This window comes from Rhagoletis pomonella, unplaced genomic scaffold (assembly GCF_013731165.1).
Source record: "Rhagoletis pomonella isolate Grant_MI unplaced genomic scaffold, Rhpom_1.0 Rhpom_scaffold_01132, whole genome shotgun sequence".
NCBI lineage: Eukaryota > Metazoa > Arthropoda > Insecta > Diptera > Tephritidae > Rhagoletis > Rhagoletis pomonella.
In genome coordinates this window covers 1-25251 of record NW_023459686.1, presented here as the reverse complement: position 1 = coordinate 25251, position 25251 = coordinate 1, and the positions used below count along the sequence as shown (strand labels likewise).

Genomic DNA, 25251 nt, shown 5'->3' with positions numbered 1-25251 from the left:
TACATACCTATGTAATACTATGTATGTAAGGTTATATCTGTCAGTTATTTGCGTGCTTTCATACATACAGGTAGAGAAGCTAAATCTCAATAAACTGTATATTGATTTAAAAATTTACATATCCAGCCCAAATCATAGAGGATATTCAAAAGGCTAATTTTACACGACAGACGTTTTATCTTTTTATGTGTGCATAAATCGTTCTGTATAACAAATAAAGGAATGTAAAATTCTCACTGTGTAAGGGTAAATGACACCAGAAGTCGAGATTAATTCTCTCAAGCTGCCAAGTAACGTAAAAACAAACTTTTTTAGGTAATTATTCATTGCCAATGTTCGAGCCCTGGCCTGAGCAAAATCCATTAAGGATTTTTCTAAGAGTAGTCGCCCATAAAATGTGCAGTGGGGTATAGTCGTCTTTCTGGATTACAGTTACAGGTGCACGGCTGTACACAATCCAGGCTCTTGCGTCCTCGTTCGCGCACTCTGGGAAACGTCAGCAACCCACGTGCGAGATGCGATAACCTATCCGCATGGAGCCTTGGGTCGCGGCAGAAACAAAAGGAGCTTTGTTGTGGCCACTCCTACTTACTCGGTAAGGGCTCACTAGAGTCTGCAACGTCTGTTCACCAGAAGGTGTGGCTGCAGGCCACCCCTCCCAGCAAGGGGTTGTGCGCTGGGTTAGGGACCCGCCACTCGAAACTACTTCCAGTGAATAATAAAACCAAAGCCTCGGATGGACCCCCTTTTTAATGACGACATTGTCAACCGTGACAACCATGGCAACCGGGAAGGGAAGGTGCCTCTGCCCGGATGGTGGATGTCCTCATGATGGCCAAAGCTGACATTACCGAAATCAGAGATATGTGATGTACGGGGCATGGAAAGAAACCTCTGGGGCCTTGCTACTGCCTTGTAAAGGAGCGCAAATTCGGGGTTGGATTTGAGTGGCAGAGAGACTCCCTGCCGAGTGCTGTCGTCCACCCCGGTGGACAAGCGTCTCGCCACAATCCACAAGGAACCAATATTCTTCAAAATCTCGCATAATTGCGCCCGCATTCCTACAGAAGAGAAGGACGAAGCCTCCTAGGGCGCTTGGAGACTGAGGCTGATCGACTTCGCCGGCGACCGAAACAGTATGCAGTACAAGAAACGAAGTCGGGAATGTTGTGATAGACGGCAGGCACGCTGCCAGCGTTTCAGACGTACGTACACTCCAAGTCCAAACATCGACTCGGAAAATTTTTTTCAGCCAAAATACGCTCCCGCAGCCAAAATGTGCGCCCAATAAAGCACGGAAACCTCAACTTTGAAAAGCTGTAGACATAGCAGACAGCAAAGGTATTCGCCACTCGACTTTTACACCTACTCTCAGAGAGCACACTTCAACAAACCGACATATGCGAGCAGTGAAGCCCACTCATTGCCTAACGCAACCGAAGAAGTAGTCGGGTTTTAGCGAGCCCGAAAGAAAACTGGTACGATGAGGAATGTCACGAAGCTTCAGGGAAATTGCCTATAGGAAAGCCACTCTGCCATCGGGCGCAACGCGAGCTATGTGGAACCGTTATAAGATGCTGAATAGGGAAACGAGACGTATTTGCAGCAGTAAGAAGAGATAGACCGAAGTATTTGAGTGCGAATAGATTAAATTTCTGGACGATAGGAAACGACTATTGCGACCTAGTACCGATGTCAAGATAATTATTATTGATGGAATACTTTTCCACCATTTTGAATGGCAGCAGCATTGAAAGCAGTGTAGAAACCGCTGCAAACCGGTTTTGAACCGAACCGTCGCTTTTTTCGGTTTTCGTACCGAACCACGAACCGAAGCTTTTTTATTTTGAAATGCCAAAACCAAACCGAAAACCACCCCAAAAAACGGTTCGGTTCGGTTCAAAAAATCCACTATAGCATCTTTCATGTTTTGTAATACATACACATCTTTGTCTAAAAATGCAACTCGTATGGTAAAACTGCAAAATTTTTTTTCTGAGATGGCAACTTCGTGAGCTGTAATTTCGCCCCTATAAAGTATGATTGAAATGTTTTATATGAAACAAAATACTTAACAACGCCAGCAAAAAAATCCAAAAATTGGTGCGAATTTTAAAATGATTTAAACTTGAACTTAACACATTACACTAAAATAGAATGAGCTATAAAACTGCATACTTCGATTTTTTTGGTTCTGATTAAAAAAATGTATGCTTTGATGTAATTTTGTTGAAATTTGTAGGTTTATTCTAATTTTCGTACAAAGTTTTAAATTTAGATGTATATGGTTGTCATTATATAACGAGCTTTACTAATGAACATTGAGCCAGCAAAACCATATTAGTCAAATGTGGCACTCCTATTATTTTGACCATAGGTATACTTATACATATAAAGTCAAGGCCTAGTTTAAGCTCCAACTTAGCGAAAATAACGGTTTCAACGTTAAGCCAACATTTTGAGTGTCAATTAAAAATTCTGAGTATGCTGTTTGTGTCTACTCGACTAGACTCACGACTTGTCCAAACATTAAAAGAGTTTATGAAAATTTTTCTAATGTATTTTCTTTAGGGTATTACGCATTTTCTTCCATACAAAAAAGCCCAAATATGTACGTTTTATGAAAGAAAATGCCTGAAAAATTGCTAAACACGCCCTAAAACTTAAAACCTTTTATTAAAAATTTGCGATTTAGATGAAACTTTGCAGAATTTTCATAATTTTTGCACAAAGTATAAAAGCTTGGAACAAACAAAACAAAAGAAAAATAGCCGAAACTGGCTAAAATGTCGCGCCCCTATTTACTTTTCTACCACTATACATATAGATTAGACTGCATCACCAAAAAAGGTTGCTGTTTTTCCGCCGGAATTACAAAATTTATTATATTATATTATAATATATATTATAAGACCTCCACCAAAATATTTCGGAAAAATATTAAAATTTTACAGAGCTGGACCGATTTGAAAATACCCCCAAAAATGGAGTTTTTTATGAATAAAAATAGTTTCTTAAAGAACTTTTTGACAAATGTCCCCTCAGATGACAAAAGAGATTAGGCTGAAAATATCTGCAAAAAAATATTTAAAAATCTTTTCAACGGAATCGTATGAATGAGATTTTAGATGCTGTTTTTTACTATTTTCAAATATTGATTTACGAAAAACTTAAATAACTGGGCCAAAACCGTTCTAATTTAGACATTTCACGTTGAATATTAGTAAAGCAGCTGATTTTACTTTTTTCGAGAATTTCGTCTTTAAATTATCACTTTTTCTCACATTTTACTTTAAAATTTCAAACTTTGTTTACGTATATGTATTCCAAAGCCCACAAAAAAGTTTTCAAATTTTGTGAAGATAGAAGATATTCATTAGGCGAAACCATGATAAAAAAAATAGGAAGGTAGAACCGCTGAGAGGAATTTTTCAAATTCTTGACGTTTGCAAGCAATTTAATTTTAAAATTTTACACACAAACTCACGCACACATTTTCATTTTCAATCACAAACAACAACACCTTTGAACAATTCCTTTTTTTTACTCTCAATTTTATATTATTTTAAAATGTTGGCAAACTTCAAAAAAAAATCATGGCCGATGAATTGAGAGAACGGTTTTACCCAAGGTTACGACATCAGCCATGGCCACCATCTTGATGACGTAGATGGCTCAATTTTTGGAGTTACCAGATTCCTAAAAAATTATCTTATAAACATACACTATTTTAGTCAAAAATACATCAAGTTTTATTTCAAATATGTGTAACCCTGATATTTACCGTTTGGCAATTTGCGTCGAAGTTTGTGCTTTTTTCTGCCTATTTGAGTTTATTTAAATTATTAAAAATGTAAGTGCGCTGTTTTTGATTGCAAAAATTACACTGAAAAAGGAGTTTAGGTTTAATCGTATATGCAAAGATGAATTGCAATTTCGGTAGCGAAATTTTGGCAATGTTATGAACGCTTTTTATTTAAAAATACGCGAGAGCATTCTGCTCACTTTCAAGAATGAAATCAGCAGCAAATTTCAATTTGCATTCGATTTAGATTTCATTTGTCACTATTGTACGAATATTATTATGTTAATCCAATTTCACCTGAAGTTATAACATTTTATGCTTTTATAATAAGCTTTGCCACGATTTTATACCAGAAATGACTATTTTATTGGGATTCCTAAAATATGCTATACGGCAACTATATTTTCTTCGTTTTGTGTACTCTCCTTCTTCGTAAAAGATTTCAGCCAATCAGAACTCACATCGCAACTACGTCATTGGAGGAAAACAAATTTTTGACAACACCATGTCTTTACCTTCCATTCTATGAACCTTGGGTCTTACCCATGATTCAATAATAATAGGTTAGATAATTATTGACAGCTGCGGTTTGACACTCCCTTACAAAAGGTTACATTTACGAAGGACGGAGAAATCTCTTGGTGCGAAAATGGTAGTAGAAAAGTAAGCAAAGTAGGCCATTAGTAGTGAAATTCGTTTTGTAAATTCTAATGTATTTGCAGGAAATCTGGCATTTTAAACAAAATGTTGAACATAATACTGATATATCTACGTGAACTGCGTAATTTATGTGCTAGTTAGCTGCATAAAAACTGCAAAATGACTCAAAATCAAGATAAGACTACTATGAGATCCAATTTAAAACCAGTTTATGTTTTCATCAGTTAAATATGCTTCATATCCATATACAAATAAACATATTGCACAAAAACTTATACTTCTATTTTACACCAAAGCTACACTGTTTCCATGTAAATTTGCAAAGAAGCAACACGGTGCCACTGCTAAGGGAGCGGTGCGAGAGGGACAACTGTCAGTTTATCGAACCTTGTATTATTGAATCACGGGTTTTACCTTACAATGTTTTCATCATGATGCAATAATTCTTTGCCTAATAATATAGTTGAAAAGGTATTTTATCTTATTTTGTTCAATTTCATTGCGAATATTCTTTTAAAAAGCAAATTTTGTTTAGGAGAAAATATGAAATTTTATATATTTCCCCCATATGGGGATTAATTTCTTCCCGTTTTTCTTCTCATTCTATTGAGCTAAGGCAGCGTCAAATCGAGCTGTCACAGCTGATACCACCTTGTATTATTGCATCATGTGTTTTTATCATGGGCGAAACTACACCAAAAAATTATTGCTGATCAGTGTTGCCAGAACTTTTTGGACCAACCGGCCAACCAAAATAGGCAAAAAAACGGCTAAAAACGGCTAAACTGTTACAGCTAAATTTCACATGTTTTATTAAAAAAATTACAAGTAGAAAGACTAGTTCTTGGAGAGAAGTTACAAATTCAAGCGAGAAAAAATTTTTTCAGCAAGAATTTGAAATTAAGAAAAACATAGGACTGTGGCACATGGTTGGATTTTTTTATCGACGATAATTTGAATAAGCAAGTTCGTTAAATTTAAAAATTTACAAGCTTGAGCGATTTTAAAATGCAAAATGTAAGTAAATACTTGTTGAGTTAATTAACTTAGCTAATTCCAATGGTTTGAAAGGTACTCGGCTGAAAAAAGTGTAGTCGTAGTCGCAATACAATCTCAACCGGAGTCGATATAGGAAACCTGACAGGTACTACAACAAAGAAATAGAAACTTATTTGAAGAAAGTCGGACTAACAAAAAATATGCATGCAGATCCTGTCTTTTCCCCTTCTGAAAGAATTTTAAAAATTCTATAAACATTTCTTATCTTTGAAAGGCAACCGTGGACACTAGCTGGCCCAGAAACTTGCAAATTCCTTCAAATTTGCATTCGTGTAGAAATTTGCAAGTTTCTCTACTTGAGAGAGAATCTGGGAGCATTTTTTCTTACTCTCTGATTTTTCGAGTGATAATTCTCGCTGGATTTTCGATGAACAAACCTATTGTCTTCCCAGAGAGTTTTGCTTTACATAGAAATTTGTGCCCTTTTATTTTCATTTTGACGCGTTTCAGTGTAGGTTCTTTTTTTAATTCAAGTTGGCTTTCGAGGTGACAGGTAATAAGATCAACGGAAATAAGGCCAATTGACCTTATTTCCCACCCTGGTGCGAAATAAAGTCAATTGACATTATTACCTTTTTAAAAACGAAATAAAATCCATTGGCATTATTTCTCTTTCAAACATCAAATTTGCTTAGCTTCGCGCGACCACCGCGCACACCTCGTCACGCTACGCCGGATAAGGATAGTTGGCAGCCCTGATTGAAAGATTTCTGCTGTGATTTGGGGCAACAACTTGTCTGCAGTAAAAAAGCATATGATTTGTGTTTCAAAAGTGTGTGAAAACCAATCCATTAACTTATATGATTTCGGTTCCGATATTAAATAATCAATAATTGTTTATACCCGCAGTTTGGCACATTGGCTCGTTGAATGTGCCATCTAATAAATAGTGTCGTAGTTCTCCTTAGCTGCTTGTAAATGATGTCGTCACAAATTGCTGGCGGAGACATGAATACATTGTAATAAAATTCTTTTTCTATAATTGTTTCTTTATAGAAAGGTTGGTTTCTTTTCCACCTTAGAGATTTCGAATTCGTTCAAAATATGCTAATATATAACACAGAATTCTTTTAGTGTTCCTCCGGGGTTTTTGGACATGGACTGTTTCTTCAATTTAATAGTGTTCGCTTTATTTTTGTGGAAACGGAACATGTTTTGCAGTTATGGATCATTTCTAAAGATTTCTAAATATTTCTCATATTCCAGCTGGGCGCAGGCATTTAGTTTTTCGCATCGTGTTTTTACATATTCGTAATTTAAATTTTTTTAATAAAATCAAATGGTGGTAGTTCATGATTGTGTGTGGATTAATATCACAACACTGAGGATTTGGCATTAACCTTTTTCATCTATTAAAAAACGACACTTACGGGGCAATGTTTATTGTAAGAACAAAATTTTTTTCTATGAATCGACATACTTTAAGCATTGTTGACGCTATTTCCATTTGAATGAGGAAATAGCGCCAATGACTTTATTTCCAAATTTTTGTTGACTTTATTTCGCTTTTGAAAAGGTAATAATGTCAATTGGCTTTATTTCGCACCAGGGTGGGAAATAAAGTCAATTGACCTTATTTCCATTGACCTTATTACCTGTCACCTAAAATTAATCTTTAAGTTTAGATCAGGCTTTAAGTTTTAGTCAGTTATAGACATGTTAGAGGCAGGTGTTTGCTAGATTGACACAAAACAGGGCCATTAATATAAAATGAAAAAAGTAACCAATCGGCATTAGGAAAACTTTGTGATTTTAGCAAGTTCACCCTGTGTCAACTGAATTTTATAAATAATTTTGAAAATGGCTCAGCAAACTGTAAGTAATAACAAATTTTCGTAAAATATAATTTAGTAACGTAAATAATTTAATTTCTATAAGAAGTGAAAAGAATTCGTGAAGTTAATTGGACTGCTGCTGAAAAGACCTGCTTGCGGGTATGTATAAATACCACATCAACGTCATTGAGGACAAGACGATTGTATCATCCAAAATCGCAAAATCTCGAAATATCCTTTGATTGGGAAGCATATTCTTTAAATTAAGACCACTTTTTTCTCCGCAAATTTTGACAGGAAAACGTCTACTTAGAGTACGCTTTTGAGATTTTAAAACCTCGTCAACCTGCCTCTAACTGGTCTATAACTACGGGCCATACTGGCCTGAATGGTCAAATGAAAATGTCCAAGCATTTTTATAATATTACTCATACGACATATCGTATATAACCAACTCGTACATGGCGTATGAGTAACATTTCCCGTACTGTACTTAAATTAGAATTTTTGTTTACTCGCAATGTAACCTTAAAAAGAAAATTTCTTGGGAAAATGTGCTGATCTAGAAAAACGGCAAACAGTTCCGTAATATACGACCCAAAATTTAGTTTACGTGCCTAGTTTCATGTTGCCAGCATGTTGCAAACTTTTCCATAGCATTTCTTGGATATCTACGTTGTTATTTTGCCTTTTGTGCTAGAGATCTAAAAAAATATTTTAAAATATTTAACAGGCTTACTTTGCGTAATTTATAAATATGTACATTTCAATGTGACCGTGAACGTTAGCTTTTTCTCTTGTTGTATATCTACATACGTTGTTATTTTGCCTTTTGTTTTGGAGAACAAAAAAATATTTAACAGGCTTATTTTGCGTAATTTATATGTTAGGGAAACACTAGCGTGTGGACATCAAAATTACCTATTATCTGCCGTATCGGGGATTCGTATATACTATAAAAAATATTTTAATTATCCAACTGTTGGTAGAATATGTTTTGCAAAATTTAGGTATTAATGAATATTCAGGTCGAAATAAAAAATTCACGGTCATTCTCACATTGAGGAGCTTATAACGGTGTGCTAGTTTAATTAATTTTTTCACTTCGTTTTTAGTTTGAGGCTGGTAGAAAAAATTTAAGGGTCGTGGGATGTGGCACTAAGACTAAGAAGTCTCATGGAAACAGGGAATAAATCAATACATACATAACACTAAGAAACAGGAGAACTCTGATCCTGATGATAGCGACGGGGAAGATTTGTGCATAATTACGGTGACCATTCGTACCGTTTTTTGGCGGGACAGTACCTATTTTGAGAAAATTATCCCGCTGAATATTTTTCAAAAGTCGAGACGTACAAGTGTCCGATTAAAACCCGATTTTCAGTGTTTTCTTTATGAAGTTAATTTGAGTCTCCCTTTTCTCTGATCCAAAAACAAATTTAGTACAAACGTGGCAGCACTTTCGTTATCACGAAGAACATAGAATATAAGGGAGCCATAAATATAGCCAACATCCTTATTTTCTATGATCTTTGGTTATGTTTTATTCTGTCTAACTGGTTCTCTCGCTGTATTGCAGTCTATTAAGCAGAATATACCAGAGACCGCACCGGTTATGCATTTTCATTTGCAAACAATTTCAGTTATTTTTTGACTTTTATTATTTTGAGCAAATAATACCGGGTAATTTTGCCTTTTATTTTTTTTTTTTTTTTTAGCAGAAAATAATCGGTAGTTGTCGCCTTTTATTTTTTCAGGCAAAAATAAAAATTAAATTTCCAAATCAAGTATTCCAGAGTTGTGTGTACTCCAATTCATAGTTTTAAAGCTCCTATCTGGTTTCTAATATCTCCCTAATACCAGGGTTAGGTCAAATCTAAATATGTATGCACTATGTATAAATAAAATACATGAAGACATTTTTTGTTAACGGTATCAGTTCTGCACCGATTATTCGATTTTCAAAACTGAGGTTCCGTATTAAAGGGCTTGGCCTCTAATTGTACAACAAGGCATGATATTTTTGAAAAAAGGGGAGTTACACTGTTCTCTCGATTTTAAAATGAGGTGCCAAGTGAAAGGTATTCACCTAGATATGTGCTTTGGGTTTCATTTGTTTTAAGGTTTGCCACCTAATCATAAATCTATTGCTTGAAATATGAAACTCTGTAAAATATCGCAATATGGGCATAAAGCGTAAGTGTTTTTGTACTAAATTAATATGTTCGTGCATTTAAGAGTTCCCACCCATTTAAAAAGTATATACAGTGGCGGTCAAAAATGGATGAATGGTGTTTCGTTTTTAATACTTACAGTGTTGTTCACTCTAAAATTTTTTTGATATTTTTTTATAAAAATATAGTTCATGCTTTAACATTTGATTAAAAATCGTAATCTTTTGTTTGTAAATGGTCCATATTTGGAAGAAATAAGTTAATTGTAAAATCAATAATTTTTAAAGAAAGCTTTCTAAATATGAACGAAATCGGACAATAACTACTGGTTTACCAGACTCGTGCGCCACCTATCGGCAAAATATTTAGTGCAGTTTGTGAATTTGTGTTCTAAATATGAACGAAATCGGACTATAAGCTAACTGTGAAGTTTCAAGTCTATAGGTCATTGAGAATTTGATCAAAATTTTTTGCAATATTTGCCCCTAGGAAACATACATACATAAATACATACGTACAGAGCAAGACAAGGAGTTTTAGTTCGGATTGATGTTCCACTACGGCGGTTACACTTTCGATGCGTTCTCCTTCTATATATAAAAAACAAGTAATTTTTATAAAAAAAAAGCGACTTAAGAAAAATATATATATATATATATATTTCATGATCTAATGATCGGATCTAGACCAGATTAGTATGGGACCACCTCTGAGACACTACTCTCCGATGCAAAACGAATTATCGAAATCGGTTGACGCGGTCAAAAGTTATGCGGTAACATACATAAAATATATATATATATATATATATATATATATATATTCCGACGAACCGATAGCCTACTCCTTTTTTGGAAGTCGGTTAAAAAAACATACAGGGCAAGTGAAATAAACGCTTGTAAAATAGAGGCACTTCAAAAATGTAACAATTCCCCTCTGCAATGAAAAATTGTTCACGGAGAAAAAGGCTTAACCGACACTGCGGGCACAAACAATTGTAAACAGAGTACAATTAAGCACTTAAGCCAAAATTGCTTTCGCTATAACTTTGTAACGGTACTTCGTAGTACTTTGAAATTTTGACAGTCAAAAAGAGAAAATCGAACAGGTTGTCGCTTACGCCCTTTTGGCGGTTAGGCCTCGATATTTTCATAAAAAAATATCAAAAAAATTTTAGCTTGAAAAATATTGTAAATATTAAAAACGAAACACCATTCATCCATTTGTAGACATGAACGGTAAGTGACGTATTAAGGATATTCGATATTGGTATCAAACGACAGCTAGTTAAATGGCCTTTGTATAAATGTATGCGAATTTTCGAGAGTTGTCATCTAGTTAACAACTCTTAACTAGCTTTCGGTTGATAGCAATATCGAATTAGGGCTGATGATTTCACCCGGGTAATGAGGTACCTTGGTACCCGTGTAGCGGGTGAAGCCCTACCCGGGTACCCGGCTATTTTACTACCCGGGTAGACCGGGTACCCGGGTAATTACCATACCCGAAACCCGAACCCGAAAAAATGTGGAGAGGTAAAAATTAAACGCATTTACGATTATATACCGCAAACGAACGTACATAGGGAACATCTATAAGAAACTTCCATACCGTATGGGGAAATATTATAATACATATTCGTATCTAAAGGTAGTAGCAATAATTTTATGATTGTAGAAGTATTAAACTGTAGGGAGCTAAAAAAATAATAATACTCTTCGTATCATGACGCATTTTCATTTGACCGTTTGCACCCTTATTTATCAATCAAGTCAATTATTTGGGAATCCATCTTGGTCTCAGGTTTTCGTGGAAAGTGCATATTAAAGCGAAAAAAGTCAACTTGCATTAAAAACATTAAGAATGTACTGCATGTTTGCTGCAAAATCTGAGCTGAGTTTAGAAAACAAAATCCTTCTGCACAAAGTTATGCTCAAGCCGGTTTGGACATACGCTATGCAACTATGGGGTACTACGAGTAACTCAAACAGAAATACTACTGCGGTATCAAAATAAGGCCCAAAGAAATATTGTTAATTCTCCTTGGTATGTCACCAACTATGCCACTCACCAAGACCTCAAAATTCCATTTGTCAGGGAAGAAATCATCAGATTGACTCAGTGATAACACGATTTTTTTTGTTGTTACTATCATAACAAGTTTTAATAATTATGTATATAAAATAATTACATTATCATTACAACAAGTTTTTATTTTGATGCAAGAAGACTAGCAAGTTAACCGAATCGGGGGCTTTCATGTTCGGAGAAAAAGTTGTTTCAGTGAGATCCACGGATTTTAATTCTAAGCCAGAGGAAAGCTGGACCATTTCAACTTCCAGAAAAAAAAAAAAAAAAAAAAAATTTAGTTTCTTAAGTCTTTCGTTAACTTTATTTGCATACATAATTATCTTTCAGTTCTTTTTTATTAACATTAATATTCAAACATTTCAAAGTAATGGAACGCTATGAGATAGTTCAGAGAAGATTTGTTCCTTTTTCGTTCTCTGTAACAAAGTTCCTGGGACTTTAGCTCCCAAATTGTTCTTCGAGAGTAAGTTCCCCAGAATTTTGTACCGGTTTTTTTCTTTGCCAAAACGTTCAGGAGAATTTTTTAGCATTTTGTTCTCTTAGAAATGTTCCCGAAAGTATTGTTCGCATTTTGTTCTCTCTGGGAACATTCCACAGGGTTTAGTTCTTATATAATTCCCAAAGAGAACGTTCTCGTCAGTTTTGTTCTCATTTTGGTTTTGGTTTTGACGCGTTCTTGGGAACAAAACTACAACAATGACATTTAGTTTCGATCATACATTTTGTTCTCGGTCCCTGTTTTAAATTATTAATATTTAATATTCTTTAAAATATACATACATACATATGTACATATGTACACACGCACGTATGTATATGCATTTACAAAAATTAGAAGTTTGAATTTAAGTACAGAAACTAATGTTTTAATTTACTTTTCTTGTCTCCGTCTACTCAGGCAAGCGGTTAGGTGTACATAGTCGCGTACATTCTAGACATAAAAAAATAATTATAAAAAAAAAAATTTTCTCACTGAAAAAATATTTATCCTCACCAAAAAGATTATACAAGAATCTTTATGTCGCATTACCCGGGTGTTTTTCGCTTAACCGGCATCAACATATCTATATTACCCGGGTACCCGGGCAAATCGGGTAATACCCGGCTACCCGGGTAATAAAAGTCCCGGGTACCCGGGCATTACCCGAATTACTCGGGCACCCGGGCATTACCCGAATTACCCGGGCACCCGGGTATCATCAGCCCTAGTAGCAACCCTTTTCAAAAAAGTAAAACCTTATTGCACATCTGCAGTCCCAGCCTTTTAATTTGACACCTAATTTTGGAAAATCGAACGAACGGTGCGGATATGAGGGCGTTGACTTTTAAATATTTGGGATTTGATTCTACTTTTAGAAAAAAATACCAGTTTGCACATCTACAGGCCAAGCGCTTTAATCTGACACCCAATTTTTGAAAATCGAGCGAACGGTGCAGATCTTTTGTCCTGAACAAAAAATCCCTTCGTTTATTATATCTATACATATAATAAAATTCTAACAGGTCGATGTCTGTACATTATAGATATAAAAGAAAAATTAATATGGGGGGTCTTTACTAGAGCACCAGAAGCCAAATCAACCATTTTTAGAATTTTTGTCTGTCTGTATGTATGTTTGTTCGCGCATCACTCGAAAACGAATGCATGGATTTGAATGTGGTTTTCACCGATGTATTGCTAGAGGTCCAACTTAAAATATGGGAAGAAAAAAATTAGACAGTTGCCACCTGTTTGAAAATTGCAGTTTAAGTAAATTGATAAGAAAAAATTAATATTGCAATATGGGCGTCAAAAGAAAGAGACTGAAGAAGGCTTACAGAGAAAAATATTTTTTTAGAGTTGCCACCTGTTTGAAAATTTTCATTTAATTTAATTTATAAGATAAATTTAATATTGCAATATGGGTATCAAACTGAAGGGGTTTAGGAAATTTTATTGCCGAAAATATATTTAGGGAAGGCTGCCACCTGTTTGAAAAATTTTATTGAATTAAATTGATAAAATAAATGAAATATATATCTACATTTAGATATACATATAATAAAATTGTAACAGGTCGATGTCTGAACCTTATAGATATTAAAGAAAAATTAATATGATGGGTTTTTATTAAAGCTACAGAAGCCAAATAAACATTTTTAGGATTTTTGAATCACTGTCCGTCTGTATATTTGTACGCTCATCAGTCGAAAACATGGAATTGAATGCAGTTTTCACCGATGTATCGCCAGAGATCTAGCTTCCAATATAGAAGAAAAAATTAGAGAGAAGCGCATCACGCAAAAGCTAATGTACGGAATTAAATGCAGTTTTCTCCGATGTAAATATTGCTAGAGCTCTAATTAAAAATCAGGGTACGAAAAGAAACTATATTGTACGTTACTATTTCGTTTCGTTTATTACTTCAACAGTTCGGTACAATACAAAAACAAAACGGCTGAGTTCACTTTGGCGATAGTACACTACAGTAGTTTAGTAGTTACAGACGAAACAACAAACGAAATGAATCGTGCAGAGAAAAATATATATATGTATGTACACATATCCAATAACTAAACACAAAACAAATAGCTGCAATGAATAAAAAAATAAAAATGTTTTTTAATTGAATTGGATATGAAAATTTACAGAAAAAAATATTTTTCACGTAACTGAAACATTTGTGATATCACCCTATGGCACAATTGTCACAAACGAAAAGCAAACGTTTCTAGTTGGGGAAAATGACAGTGAATCTTACAAATTGTTTCTGACTATGTACAAAACTGTACAAAACCACAAATGATATGATGATCGATGAGCAAATGGGAATTGTTTCGTACAGTTTATTTTCGTACTCTGTTAAAAATATAGAATCCATTTTTTTTTTTGTTTTAGTTTATCGTCGATTATTATTCCTAGGTATTTGAACGTATTAAGTTTTTCCAGTGCGTCGTTGTTATATTTAGAGTTAGCAATGGACCGTTCTCAAAATTTCGCCTTAATATAACCACAAACTTAATTTTTTTTTCATTTCTGTGTGGAAGGTTTTTCGCTAAAAAAAAATTAAAACTTTTCGTTGTTGCTGCCAAAAAATTAAGAAATCTGAGACGTCACGTTTTACAATTTCATACAGTTCTCTTTACAATGTATTTCACTAAACTACTAAACGGCTGCACCGACTTGGTTCATATTTGGCAACACCTTGAAAATAAATATTCTGACCAAAAATTTACTCGCTATGTAGCTCGGGATGTTCCTAAAATTCTTATACAGACTAAAACGTAAAAAACCAATATATCTCTAAAACCAATTACGCTGGGGAACTGAAACTTAGCACTGATGCATGTATAAAGGGGCGTGGCTCCTTCCTTCCATACAAATTGAACTTCTCATATAGCTTATCTCTGGAACTGCTTACGCTAACGTCCTGAAATTCTACACAGCTACATATGTTATCAATACCGTAGTTATGGCGAAAAGTGGTAATTATTGGAAAGGCTGGATCGATATACATTTACGTAAACGCGCAAATATCAGTCGATTGGGAACCATTTTCTCCTATATTTCTAAATCCCATTGAACTATTGCATTTATGTGAAAATTTTGAAGAATTTTTTTAAATGTTTCACAAATAATGGAGCTTTGCTTTTACGAGTATTTACATACCTATTTGCATAAAATGATAGCCGTTTTTGTTGTTCGGAATAAACTCAAAAACCACTGAATAGAGTTCCGTCAGATTGTCGGAGGTTATCTTACATACATATATGGTCCAATTACATGCTACTAGAAAACTCGCTAGGTGGTGCTGGAGTAGAGTTATTTATAAAAATCGTATTTATTAACCGATTTCGTTCAAATTTTAAATGTGAGCTATGTACCTGTATGTTGGAAAATTCTTTTGATAAAAATTTACCTGATTAGTGCCGCTGGAGTTAAGGTTGAAATTCATAACACGTATTCATTTTATGGTAAGCGATGGTTTTGCAGAAAATGAACCCAATGGATGGCGCTGCATCCGAAATGTATAGAAACCCCGTGTGGTTGGTCTGCTTTGGACCTATGTTTAAGTTATACGAATTTAGTTTTCAGATGTCTAAATGAAGGATGGGGTTGAGTTTTTCTGACGCCCTCATGCACGATCATGCGGTCTTGCATCTACCCAGAAATCAGTTCATAAATTTTACCACGAATTGGAAAAGTGGTGAATTAACAAAGAAAGATCACCGTAGGTATATCAGTTGCTTCATTTGAAAGATGCTTAAGAGATCACACGACTCATTTAGCAATGTACCGGAAAACTTTTCATCCTGTGGGACGGTGAGGATTCTTGGCCCTCCTATAAAGAAAACGCACTTCTGTGCTCTTGAGTTTCCCTAAAAGAACTTTTATTGGCATACGCATCGAACCAATGTTGTAGTTGCAAGATCATACAAAAAGATTACGCATGCTTGGCAGAGATCTCACAGGTGGAAATAAGACCATCGGTAAAGCTCATGACACCGAAAGGGATTGGTATTCCATATGGTATCACAGCGTTACTATTATTGGCCTATGTGTGATGAGGATACTGCGCCTTAGTGGTTTCAACTTAAATCAAAAATTTTGACTTTACAGACTAATTTTGTTTTTAAACGCTCTTTTGCATTGGCCAACGCAAAAGCTCTTATGAGGCGCCGCGAAGTAAGCGGGCATTGGCTAGTGTATATATAGACTTCCTCCAGGGACCCAGTATGCATACAAGTCCGATTGTGTATATTCTGCTTTACTCTTGTGTGATCTTTTTTGAAGGTTTTATAATTATTTGTTAAGTTTCTTTTTTATTAGATAAACGATTCTTACTTGAATTTAGTGAAATTATAAAAAAATACTAATTCCTTCAAAAAATGCATGGATATGAAAAATATTGCTGTAGATACAGCGGCGAAAATATATAAAAGGAAGATACATTTTAGCATTCTTTGGCTATTCCCCTTTCGATTATTTAATGTTTATTATTTTTTTAAGAAAGTGTAGTTCGCTATCTAACAAAGACCGTGTAAGTAAAATTTCAAACGTTGTACAGAAGTTAGCTAAGATCGACAAAGTTTAATCAAAATTTCAAGTTCTTAATTATATCTTTAGAATTATTTTGAGTAAGCAGTCTTGTAGCCCATTCAATTCAAAGAGCAAATTTTAAGTAGCTAGGAAATACCATTGATTTTTGTAGTTTTTTTTTTTCGTGGAAGGTGTTGGTCATTTTCTCTATACAAAAAAATTTTCGAACGTAATTTGTATGGAAGCAAATGCGCAAAAAAAAATTGGCAAAAATCAACGGTAATTCCAAGCTACTTCAAACTTACACTTACAATTAAATCGGCTGCGAAACTGCACACTCAAAACAATTCTAAAAAATCTGATTGAAATGTTTAAAATTTTGATCAACATTTGAATGGTCGCCGCGAATAACGTTGCAAGCGCCAATTTGCTCAAAACTAGTTTTTTCGCAGATTACCGTTAAAAATACTCTCGCGTATTATAAGGTCGCGAAATTTCTCAATTTCCATCAGTTTTCAGACATTACCCTACGCTCCAAAGTCAGTAGTGAGAGGAAACAAGTTTTAAGTGCAGGTGACCATGGCCAATTTAGAATTAACAAGCGTAATGCAAAAGTGCAATAATGGCAAAAACCGTACAAAAACTCCGAAAATTCGAAAGATATGAAAAATAAGAGGCTAAGAAATAGTGGGGAAGAATATTTAGTGAGAAATGGGAAAGTGGTATTAAAAAAACATTACCAGAAACGGTAATGTGGAAAAACGTTGTAAGTGAAGGAGCTGTTCTAATATCAATTTTGTTTTTGTATTCAGCAGATTTTCAACTGCGCTTGTTCTCTTCAATGCTCAACCTTCAAATTCGAGACTATTCAAAAGCATTTCTCCAATTTTTATAAAATGACCTATGATCAGCAATCAAAGACCTCTTATTGCTATATAATTAATGTAATAATTCGTCGAAAAAAGTTGTAAGCACCACCAGCTAAGATGCTGCGCTTACTGGAAAAACGTGTTATCATCCATTGGAATTTGGATATGAAACGTTTCTCTATCATTAAAATTTTGAAAATCTTGACCTGAAAGATATATATAGATATATATTTTAATTTACGGACAAGTTTCTTGGACACTGCTGCACCGAAAAATTGGAAAACTAAATCTAATGACTTTATGTGCGTCATCAAAAACGTTTTTTTCCATTCCTGGAAACTTATAAATATGTCGCTTACAACGGTATTCATTTGTTAAAATTCGTCGAAATTTTATTAATGTTCTAAAAAGTTTGAAATTTTGATTTACATATTTTTTTAGATAGTATATCGTCATAAGAAAATAATAAACATTTTTTAAACAAAGAAAAGTAGCCAAAACTTGCCAAAATGTCTCTTCTCTATTTACATTCTCGCCACCGTATATATTGGGGGTTATACATTTTTGCGACCATTTTTCAACTTTTTTTCTCTTTGTTTTGTTTTAAATATTGTAAATATGTTCGAATTAGATGCTTTAGAAATTTCCCGATTTTTGTCCACAGAAATCTGGTCACCGTATGCATAATACTTACTGCGGTAAGAGAAAGGAGTTTTCTGTTGATAGGATTATAAACCCGATCGTGTTCTTGGGCCGAAGGCATTTGTCAGCGAAATAAACCATGGTTTCCCTATTTTTTCCGGTTTTCAAGAGGTCATTGAGTTCCTAGGCATTTGCTCTTTTAAGTGACATCACCCACGCCACCTTAATTTTTTGTACCAGCCTCAAGCTAACCGATATTATACAGAACATTTCCCTTCTAATATTAATATTTGTCCGATTATATGTCTTTTTTCTCTGTGCTTTCATTAGGATCCAAGGGCATCAGTTCGCGCTTTGACGATCAGCGCCTAACGTTGCGAATTCACCGAGGCCGTAGTGCGAACCAGCACGATTCCACACATAGTAATGGCAGTTCTCAGAGTACTACTACCACACTGGGGACACCATCTCCTGAACGTCTTTCAAAGTACACTACACGACGTCCACTCCAACATGATAAAATTAAGATATCTATTTCCTATGCATCCAGTGAAACTATCAACGACCTAAGTAATAGCGAACCAACTGGTATACGTGAACATCAATCATCCGGTAGTGGGAGCATGCTTTGCGCGGTGCACTACAACTCAGCCAAAGGCACTGAAACCACCGAATCAAAACTCTTAGCCCAACAGAAAGGCAATAACTCATATTTGCAAGTTCGTAAGATTATTGGAGAAACTGATATAAGCCAACACCATATGCAGCAGCAATTGCAATATCAGAATAAGAAAATCGGTCGCCGAAGTATCAAAACGCAAGTTAAACGTTTTCGAATGGAAACGAAGGCTGCAAAAACACTTGCCATAATTGTAGGACTCTTCATTTTATGCTGGCTGCCATTTTTCACCATCTATGTTATTCGGGGGTTTTGCCAAGACTGCATTGATCCTCTACTTTTTTCCATTCTTTTTTGGCTGGGTTACTGTAATTCCGCCGTAAATCCAATGATTTATGCACTTTTTTCAAAAGACTTTCGCTACGCTTTTAAGCTCATTATTTGTCACTGCTCCTGCTCACAAGAAAGCATTTCTTTGAAGAGTATTCGACGAGGTAGCGACATGTCGGCGGGGCGTATTCGAGAACGTACTCCCAGCATCACACCCAGCGCAGCTGCGCATTCATTAGCCGACGAAAGTGAATTACATTATTCATTAAGTAGTGATCACAGATGACGATCGTTGGGAACTAGTTTAAGCTCACAGAGTAGTTTGGGATTCCGAAAGACCAGTTTGAATGACCCACTGTACGAAGGTTGTTATCCGCTGGTGATGAAGTCCTCGCCGAGTTCTTATATGAGCCCATAATCGTAATACCTGTTCCAGTGCTGGATCTGATGAAAATGGCAGAGTCATTCGCAGGCTTTTATAGACAGCGCTAAAAGCGACTGTCAATATTTTGATTTGGCACAAAAAATAAAGAAAGCATTTAACTATTTTGATACTTTGGATGAATTTTTTTAAGAAACACGGAATTATAAATAATAACAAATTTGTTTATGAATAAAAGTACAAATGTATGTACATATGTATTTATGTATGTATGTATGTAATGGCCCAGTGGGAAAAAGTAATGCACGCCCCGAGACAAGCCATAGCACATCAACATTTTTACCAGTTTTGACTACTTTTTTTTTAATTGTCATTATTTTTATATAAAAGTATAGCTCTTTACCTAACAAACACCATATAAATCTAAATTTCAGACTTTGTACATACATTATAAACATTCCACAAACTTTTCCTATTCCATACATTTTAATTTTAATTTCTAGAATAATTTTTGGTATGCAATTTTATAGATCATTAAATTCTAGTATAAAGTGCAAGTTTTAAGTTGCTAAAAAATCGCGTTGATTTTTGAAATTTTTTTTTTGTAGACAGTATCACGCATTTTTCTGCCATACTAAGTAATTTTTTATTTGAAAAGAGTGCATAACACCGTTAGTAAAAAAATTATTAAAAATCAGCGCGATTTTTTAGCAAATTAAAATTTGCACTTTATTATACTAGAATAAGCTATAAAACTGCATACCACAAATTGTTCTAGAAATTAAAGTTAAAATGCATGGAGTTGGGATGAACAGTATGTGGAATTTTTGTACAAAGTCTGAAATTTAGGTGTATATGGGTGTTTCCAGCGGAAGGTCCACCACGACAAAAAAAAAAAAAAAGTTTTATATCTAACGTATTTACGGGCCGATTTGTCTGCTTTTTAAAATATATACTGGCTATGTAAGAAGAATAATGTTTGCATAAATTGGTCTTCCTAGGTGGTGCCAAGGTCGAGATATTTCGAAAAACCGTATTTATGGTCCGATTTGGTTCGAATTTGGCGCATGTGGTTGAAACATAATAAATCATAGATTTCTAATAAATTGACCCTGAATTGGCGCTGAAGTCAAAATATAAAGTATATTCTACATAAAATACATGTTTTATTTGCGTTGAAAATTCATTTAAAAGCAATATTAACAAAAATATAACGATGGAAATTTATGTCACGTCACGCCACGTCACGTCACGTTTCACACTTGGGGTTGTAAAAGAGAATTGAAACAATTTGCATTAATTCAAAAAACTCTAAAAACAACTAGAATTGCTCCAAATCATATCAAAATAAGTTTCATCAAAATAGCCATCCACAATTCGCAGAGTTTTGCGATTTTAAAAGAAAATAAAAAATCAACTTCCATTTTTTGTCACGTAACGACACTCTGTTTAAATGCTCATATATCAGGACCAAGCAGTTCGATTGATTTAATTTTTCGGTTAAATATAGAGCTAATTACTTGCTATACAATGGCCCAAAAAAGTTAAAGAAAACAAATGGTATTCCTTTTTTTGTATCACATTGAAATCGTACGACTGTCACGTGCGCCACCATGGGAATGCCCATATGGTATTTGTTAGATAAAGAGCTATACTTTTATATAAAAATAATGAACATTAAATCAAAAGAGAAGTAGTCAAAACTGGTAAAAATTGTGATGTGCTATCGTTTGTTGCGGGGTGTATATGTTACCAGCCAAACCCGATCTTAAGACAAACTAGTTCTACCTTGGTCCAATATATCCGTCCAATGCGGAAACAAGTTGGACGCAATAATATTGTGGACCGCGTACCTGGAGTTGGACCAAAGAGGGTAATTTTTTTAAGTGCGACCGGAAGCCGCCTTCGCGGAAAGAAGTTCTGCGCAAAAATACTGTGGCCTCTGTTCTAGTTTAGCCAAGGCAAAACTTGTCCTAAGGTCGGCTTCGATCGGTAACATATACACGCAGAAAAAGGTTTAGTTATAATTACCAAGATTTCGTTATAGTGACCAAGCAGCATAGTTGGATATAGCGAATAAATAACTAGTTCGCGAAAGTCTGCAATTTACTTGAGACTTCTAGTTGAGACAAATGTACATATACTTGGTAATAATTACAAACCGACTACCTTCATTGGACAATATCGTTAGCTAAATAAAATCATTGTTGAGCAAATATAAACAATGCTTTGGTTGATACAAGTTTTCAATTAATTTTGTGTACTTGCTGTAGACGTGAATCAGCTAACCGTTTATTATTGGAAAAAAAGTTTCAGTTTGACACAAATAAAAAGTTACTCGATGGTTGTTGTGTTTACTTTCTTCTTTTATTTGCATATATTAGGCATAACAAATACATAAATAGTTACTAGTGTAAATAATACATATGTATGTATATGGTGGTAAGAGTTTCCTAGAAAGAAACGATGAGACAGGAATAGTCGTGCGAAAACCCAGGTCAATATCTGCAGAAAGTGCTGGTTTAAGTATACTGCTTTGCTTTTTCCTTGGCTAAATAAATACATTCAAATTATAATTAACATGAATTATATATCCACTGACAACCCCCGGTTGGCTTCAAACCTTATATTTTTAAATAATTATGCGCGCACCGAAACAACTCGTGGCGATAGCAAAACTGAAACTGACACAAACAAGTCAGGGCATGTCATAGCACACACTTTCTTTGCTGTGTGTTATAGCCCAGTTATGCATACTTGCACTGCTATATCAAAACCTAACAGAATTCTACATGTAAGTGCTATGCGTTGGGTAACCGCTAACACGCAGAGCCCGTTTAACAGATTCATATGTGCCATCAGCGGTTCGATCCATGCGCGCAGCCTATGGAGGAACTCAAACATGCACAGTCAGTCTGTCATTAGAAGCTCTTGGACCAATCGAAAATTCGTATCGGGTGGGTTATATGCCGTATAAGGGAAAAGGTGATCCTCACTAGATGCTTCACATGCCATGATTTCGAACACGTGGCACGTAACTGCCGAAGTGAACAGGACCATTCTAGTCTCTGCTTCAGATGCGGCAAATCAGACCATAAGGCGAGCGCATGTTCGAACCCACCATCAGGCGTAGCAAATGGCAGTCACGCGACTGGGAGCCGAATGTGTCCAGCATTCCAGCAGGTGAAAGCATCGATGGAAAAAAGACAAACACTTTGAAGGTGCTACAGCTTTACCTAAATCACTGCGAAGCGGCCCAAGATCTTTTTGGCCAGACGGTGTATGCGTTAGGCATAGACGTAGCTATACTAAGCGAACAATATAACAACACGGAAGGAGTTTCGTGGGTCAGTAATTCAACTGGAAAATTCGCTATTTGGAGTTGCGGAAATTCTCCGAAACAACTCGTAGCACCTTTGTCAACGGTCGGGTTCGTGTGCGCAAAAATAAACAACATGTACGTCTACAGTTGCTATATTCCACCCAGTACAGACTTGGCTAGCTTCATTATTATCATTACCGAACTAGTGCACGACGCTAGACTAAGAAGCGCAGCGCTCATCGCAGGAGACTTTAATGCGTGAGCAGTTGAATGGGGTTGTAAAAGAACAAACCCAAAAGTTAGAGAACTCCGCGATGCGCTAGCCTCACTCAACTGGGTGTTGCTCAATAACGGCAGCGAGAATACCTTTTTCAGAAACGGGACTTTTTCCATCATAGACCTCTCATTCATAAGCGGAGGTTTGAGCAGAGATGCTAAATGGCTAATCAGCGACTGCTACACCCACAGCGATCACCGCGCAATCGTAATTGATATCGACAAAATAAGCGCAAGCACGGCGTTCCCCAATAGAAGCATAGGTTGGAAAGCCAAACACTTCGACGAAAAGCTTTCGAAGTAGCTTTCAACGAGGCAGAAACATCATTATCAGTGGAACCGTCAGCTTCGGAGCTTATGAGGGCGATTACAACGGCATGCGATATCACTATGATGAGGCAAAGCTGCCGCAAAAGACACAACCCTATGTACTGGTGGAACGACCACATCGCGCTACTGCGATTGCAGTGCAACAGAGCTAGACGCATATGCCAGCATTCGCGTTACGCAACAAATGCCCTACAGCTGAGACAGGCATGCAAGGATAGTAGAAAGCTCCTGAGGGATGTGATTCGGGACAGTAAGCGAAAAATGTTTAAAGAGCTATGTGTTACAGTCAATAGTAACCCGTGGGGATTTGCCTATAAGCTAGTAATGAAAAAGTTAAAGAGAACTACACAACCAACTTGCCCAATACTCATGGAGCAAATTGTGAAGGAACTCTTTCCGCAGCAGTCCAAATTCGTCAGGAACTTAGTAAGCGAGTCTGTCGCCAGCATCCCGGTTGTATCTACCGAAGAAGTGCTCAACGCAGAGAGCACACTCATGGTTAATAAAGCGCCAGGACCAGACGGTGTCCCAAACATCGCCCTTAACAAAGCGATCAGTACCAGGCCGGAGATATTTGCAAGGGTGTTTAATACGTACCTGCAAAAGGGCGAATATACTAAACACACTTGACAGCCTAAATGTACCAAGGTACTTGCAAAAAATCATCTCCAGCTATCTGAGTGATAGAGTGTTGCGCTACCACAGCGACAGTGGTTTCGTGGAATATGAAATAATGGCGGGCATACCTCAGGTATCAGTGTTAGGCCCCATTTTGTGGAACCTTATGTATGATGGCATCCTGCGACTTGCTGTTCTAAAGGGGTCACATCCATAGGCTTCGCGGATGACGTCGTTACAGCTAAGACGCTGGACAAAATAGTAGCCATCGCAGAGAGAGTTATAAAAGTAGCTGAGGAGTGGTTAAGAGAAAAATCGCTAACACTGGCAGCCCACAAGACTGAAGTCGTTCTTACCACTAGCCGAAAGAAGGTGGAAAAAGTGAGAATCAGATTAGGAGACACCACTATAAAGTCCAAGCCGTATGTAAAATATCTCGGGGTCTTGATTGACCACCGCCTTTGTTTCCGGGACCACCTGGAATCAGCAAACAAGAAAGCAGCGATGGCAACAGCAGCCTTGTCGAGATTAATGGCGAACATAGGGGGGGCACGCCAGCAGGCTAGACAAGTCTTGGCAGGGGTTGTGAGGTCAATACTCCTTTACGGATCGACAGTCTGGCGTGACGCTTTCAAACGGGCATCCTACATACAAGGTATCAATGCTACATACCGCTTAAGTGCTCTTAGGGTATGTTCAGCTTATCGAACTATCTCCGAAGATGCAGCACTCATTATAGCAGAATTATATCCACTGGATCTCGTGGCCCAGGAGATGTCCCAAATAAGAATCGCACGGCAGGATCAGCCTCATATACCACGTACAACACTTAAAGCCGCAGCGAAAGCACAAAGCGTGGAGCAGTGGCAGACTCGTTGGGATGGGACAACAAAGGGCAGGTGGACTTATCGCCTAATACCTAAAATTGAAACATGGCTCAATAGGCAGCATGGAGAGGTAGATTACTACCTGACTCAAATCATCAGTGGGCATGGCTGTTTAAAAGCATACTTGCACCGCTTTAGACTTGCACCAAACCCTTACTGCGAGCAGTGCGGACCAGCAGTTATCGAAGACGCAGAGCACATATTTTTCAAATGTCCCCGCTTCAGCTCCATAAGGTCCGCACTTAACCATAAGCTTGGTTTGTGCGTAACACCAGAGAATCTGATTCCGTCAATGCTAAAGAGCGAGGAAGCCTGGAACGATGTCTGCCATATGGCAGCCCAAGTGGTTAAATACCTCCGACACAACCCGTAATGGCAGGTAGAAAGTT

At 36.2% G+C, this 25251-nt stretch overlaps 1 protein-coding gene across 2 annotated transcripts in view; it reads left to right on the top strand.

Annotated features, from left to right (window-relative positions):
* Positions 1–21698, top strand: part of LOC118751969 (octopamine receptor Oamb) — a gene marked incomplete at its 5' end in the record, with an annotated part of 43209 nt that extends 21511 nt beyond the window's left edge. Inside the window, 2 exon segments of one of the 2 annotated variants that reach the window (XM_036486797.1) lie at positions 18429–18817; positions 21477–21698. In XM_036486797.1, coding sequence (XP_036342690.1) covers positions 18429–18817; positions 21477–21479 — 392 coding nt within the window. 2 annotated transcript variants of the gene reach the window in all.
* Positions 21699–25251: the final 3553 nt, after the last annotated feature.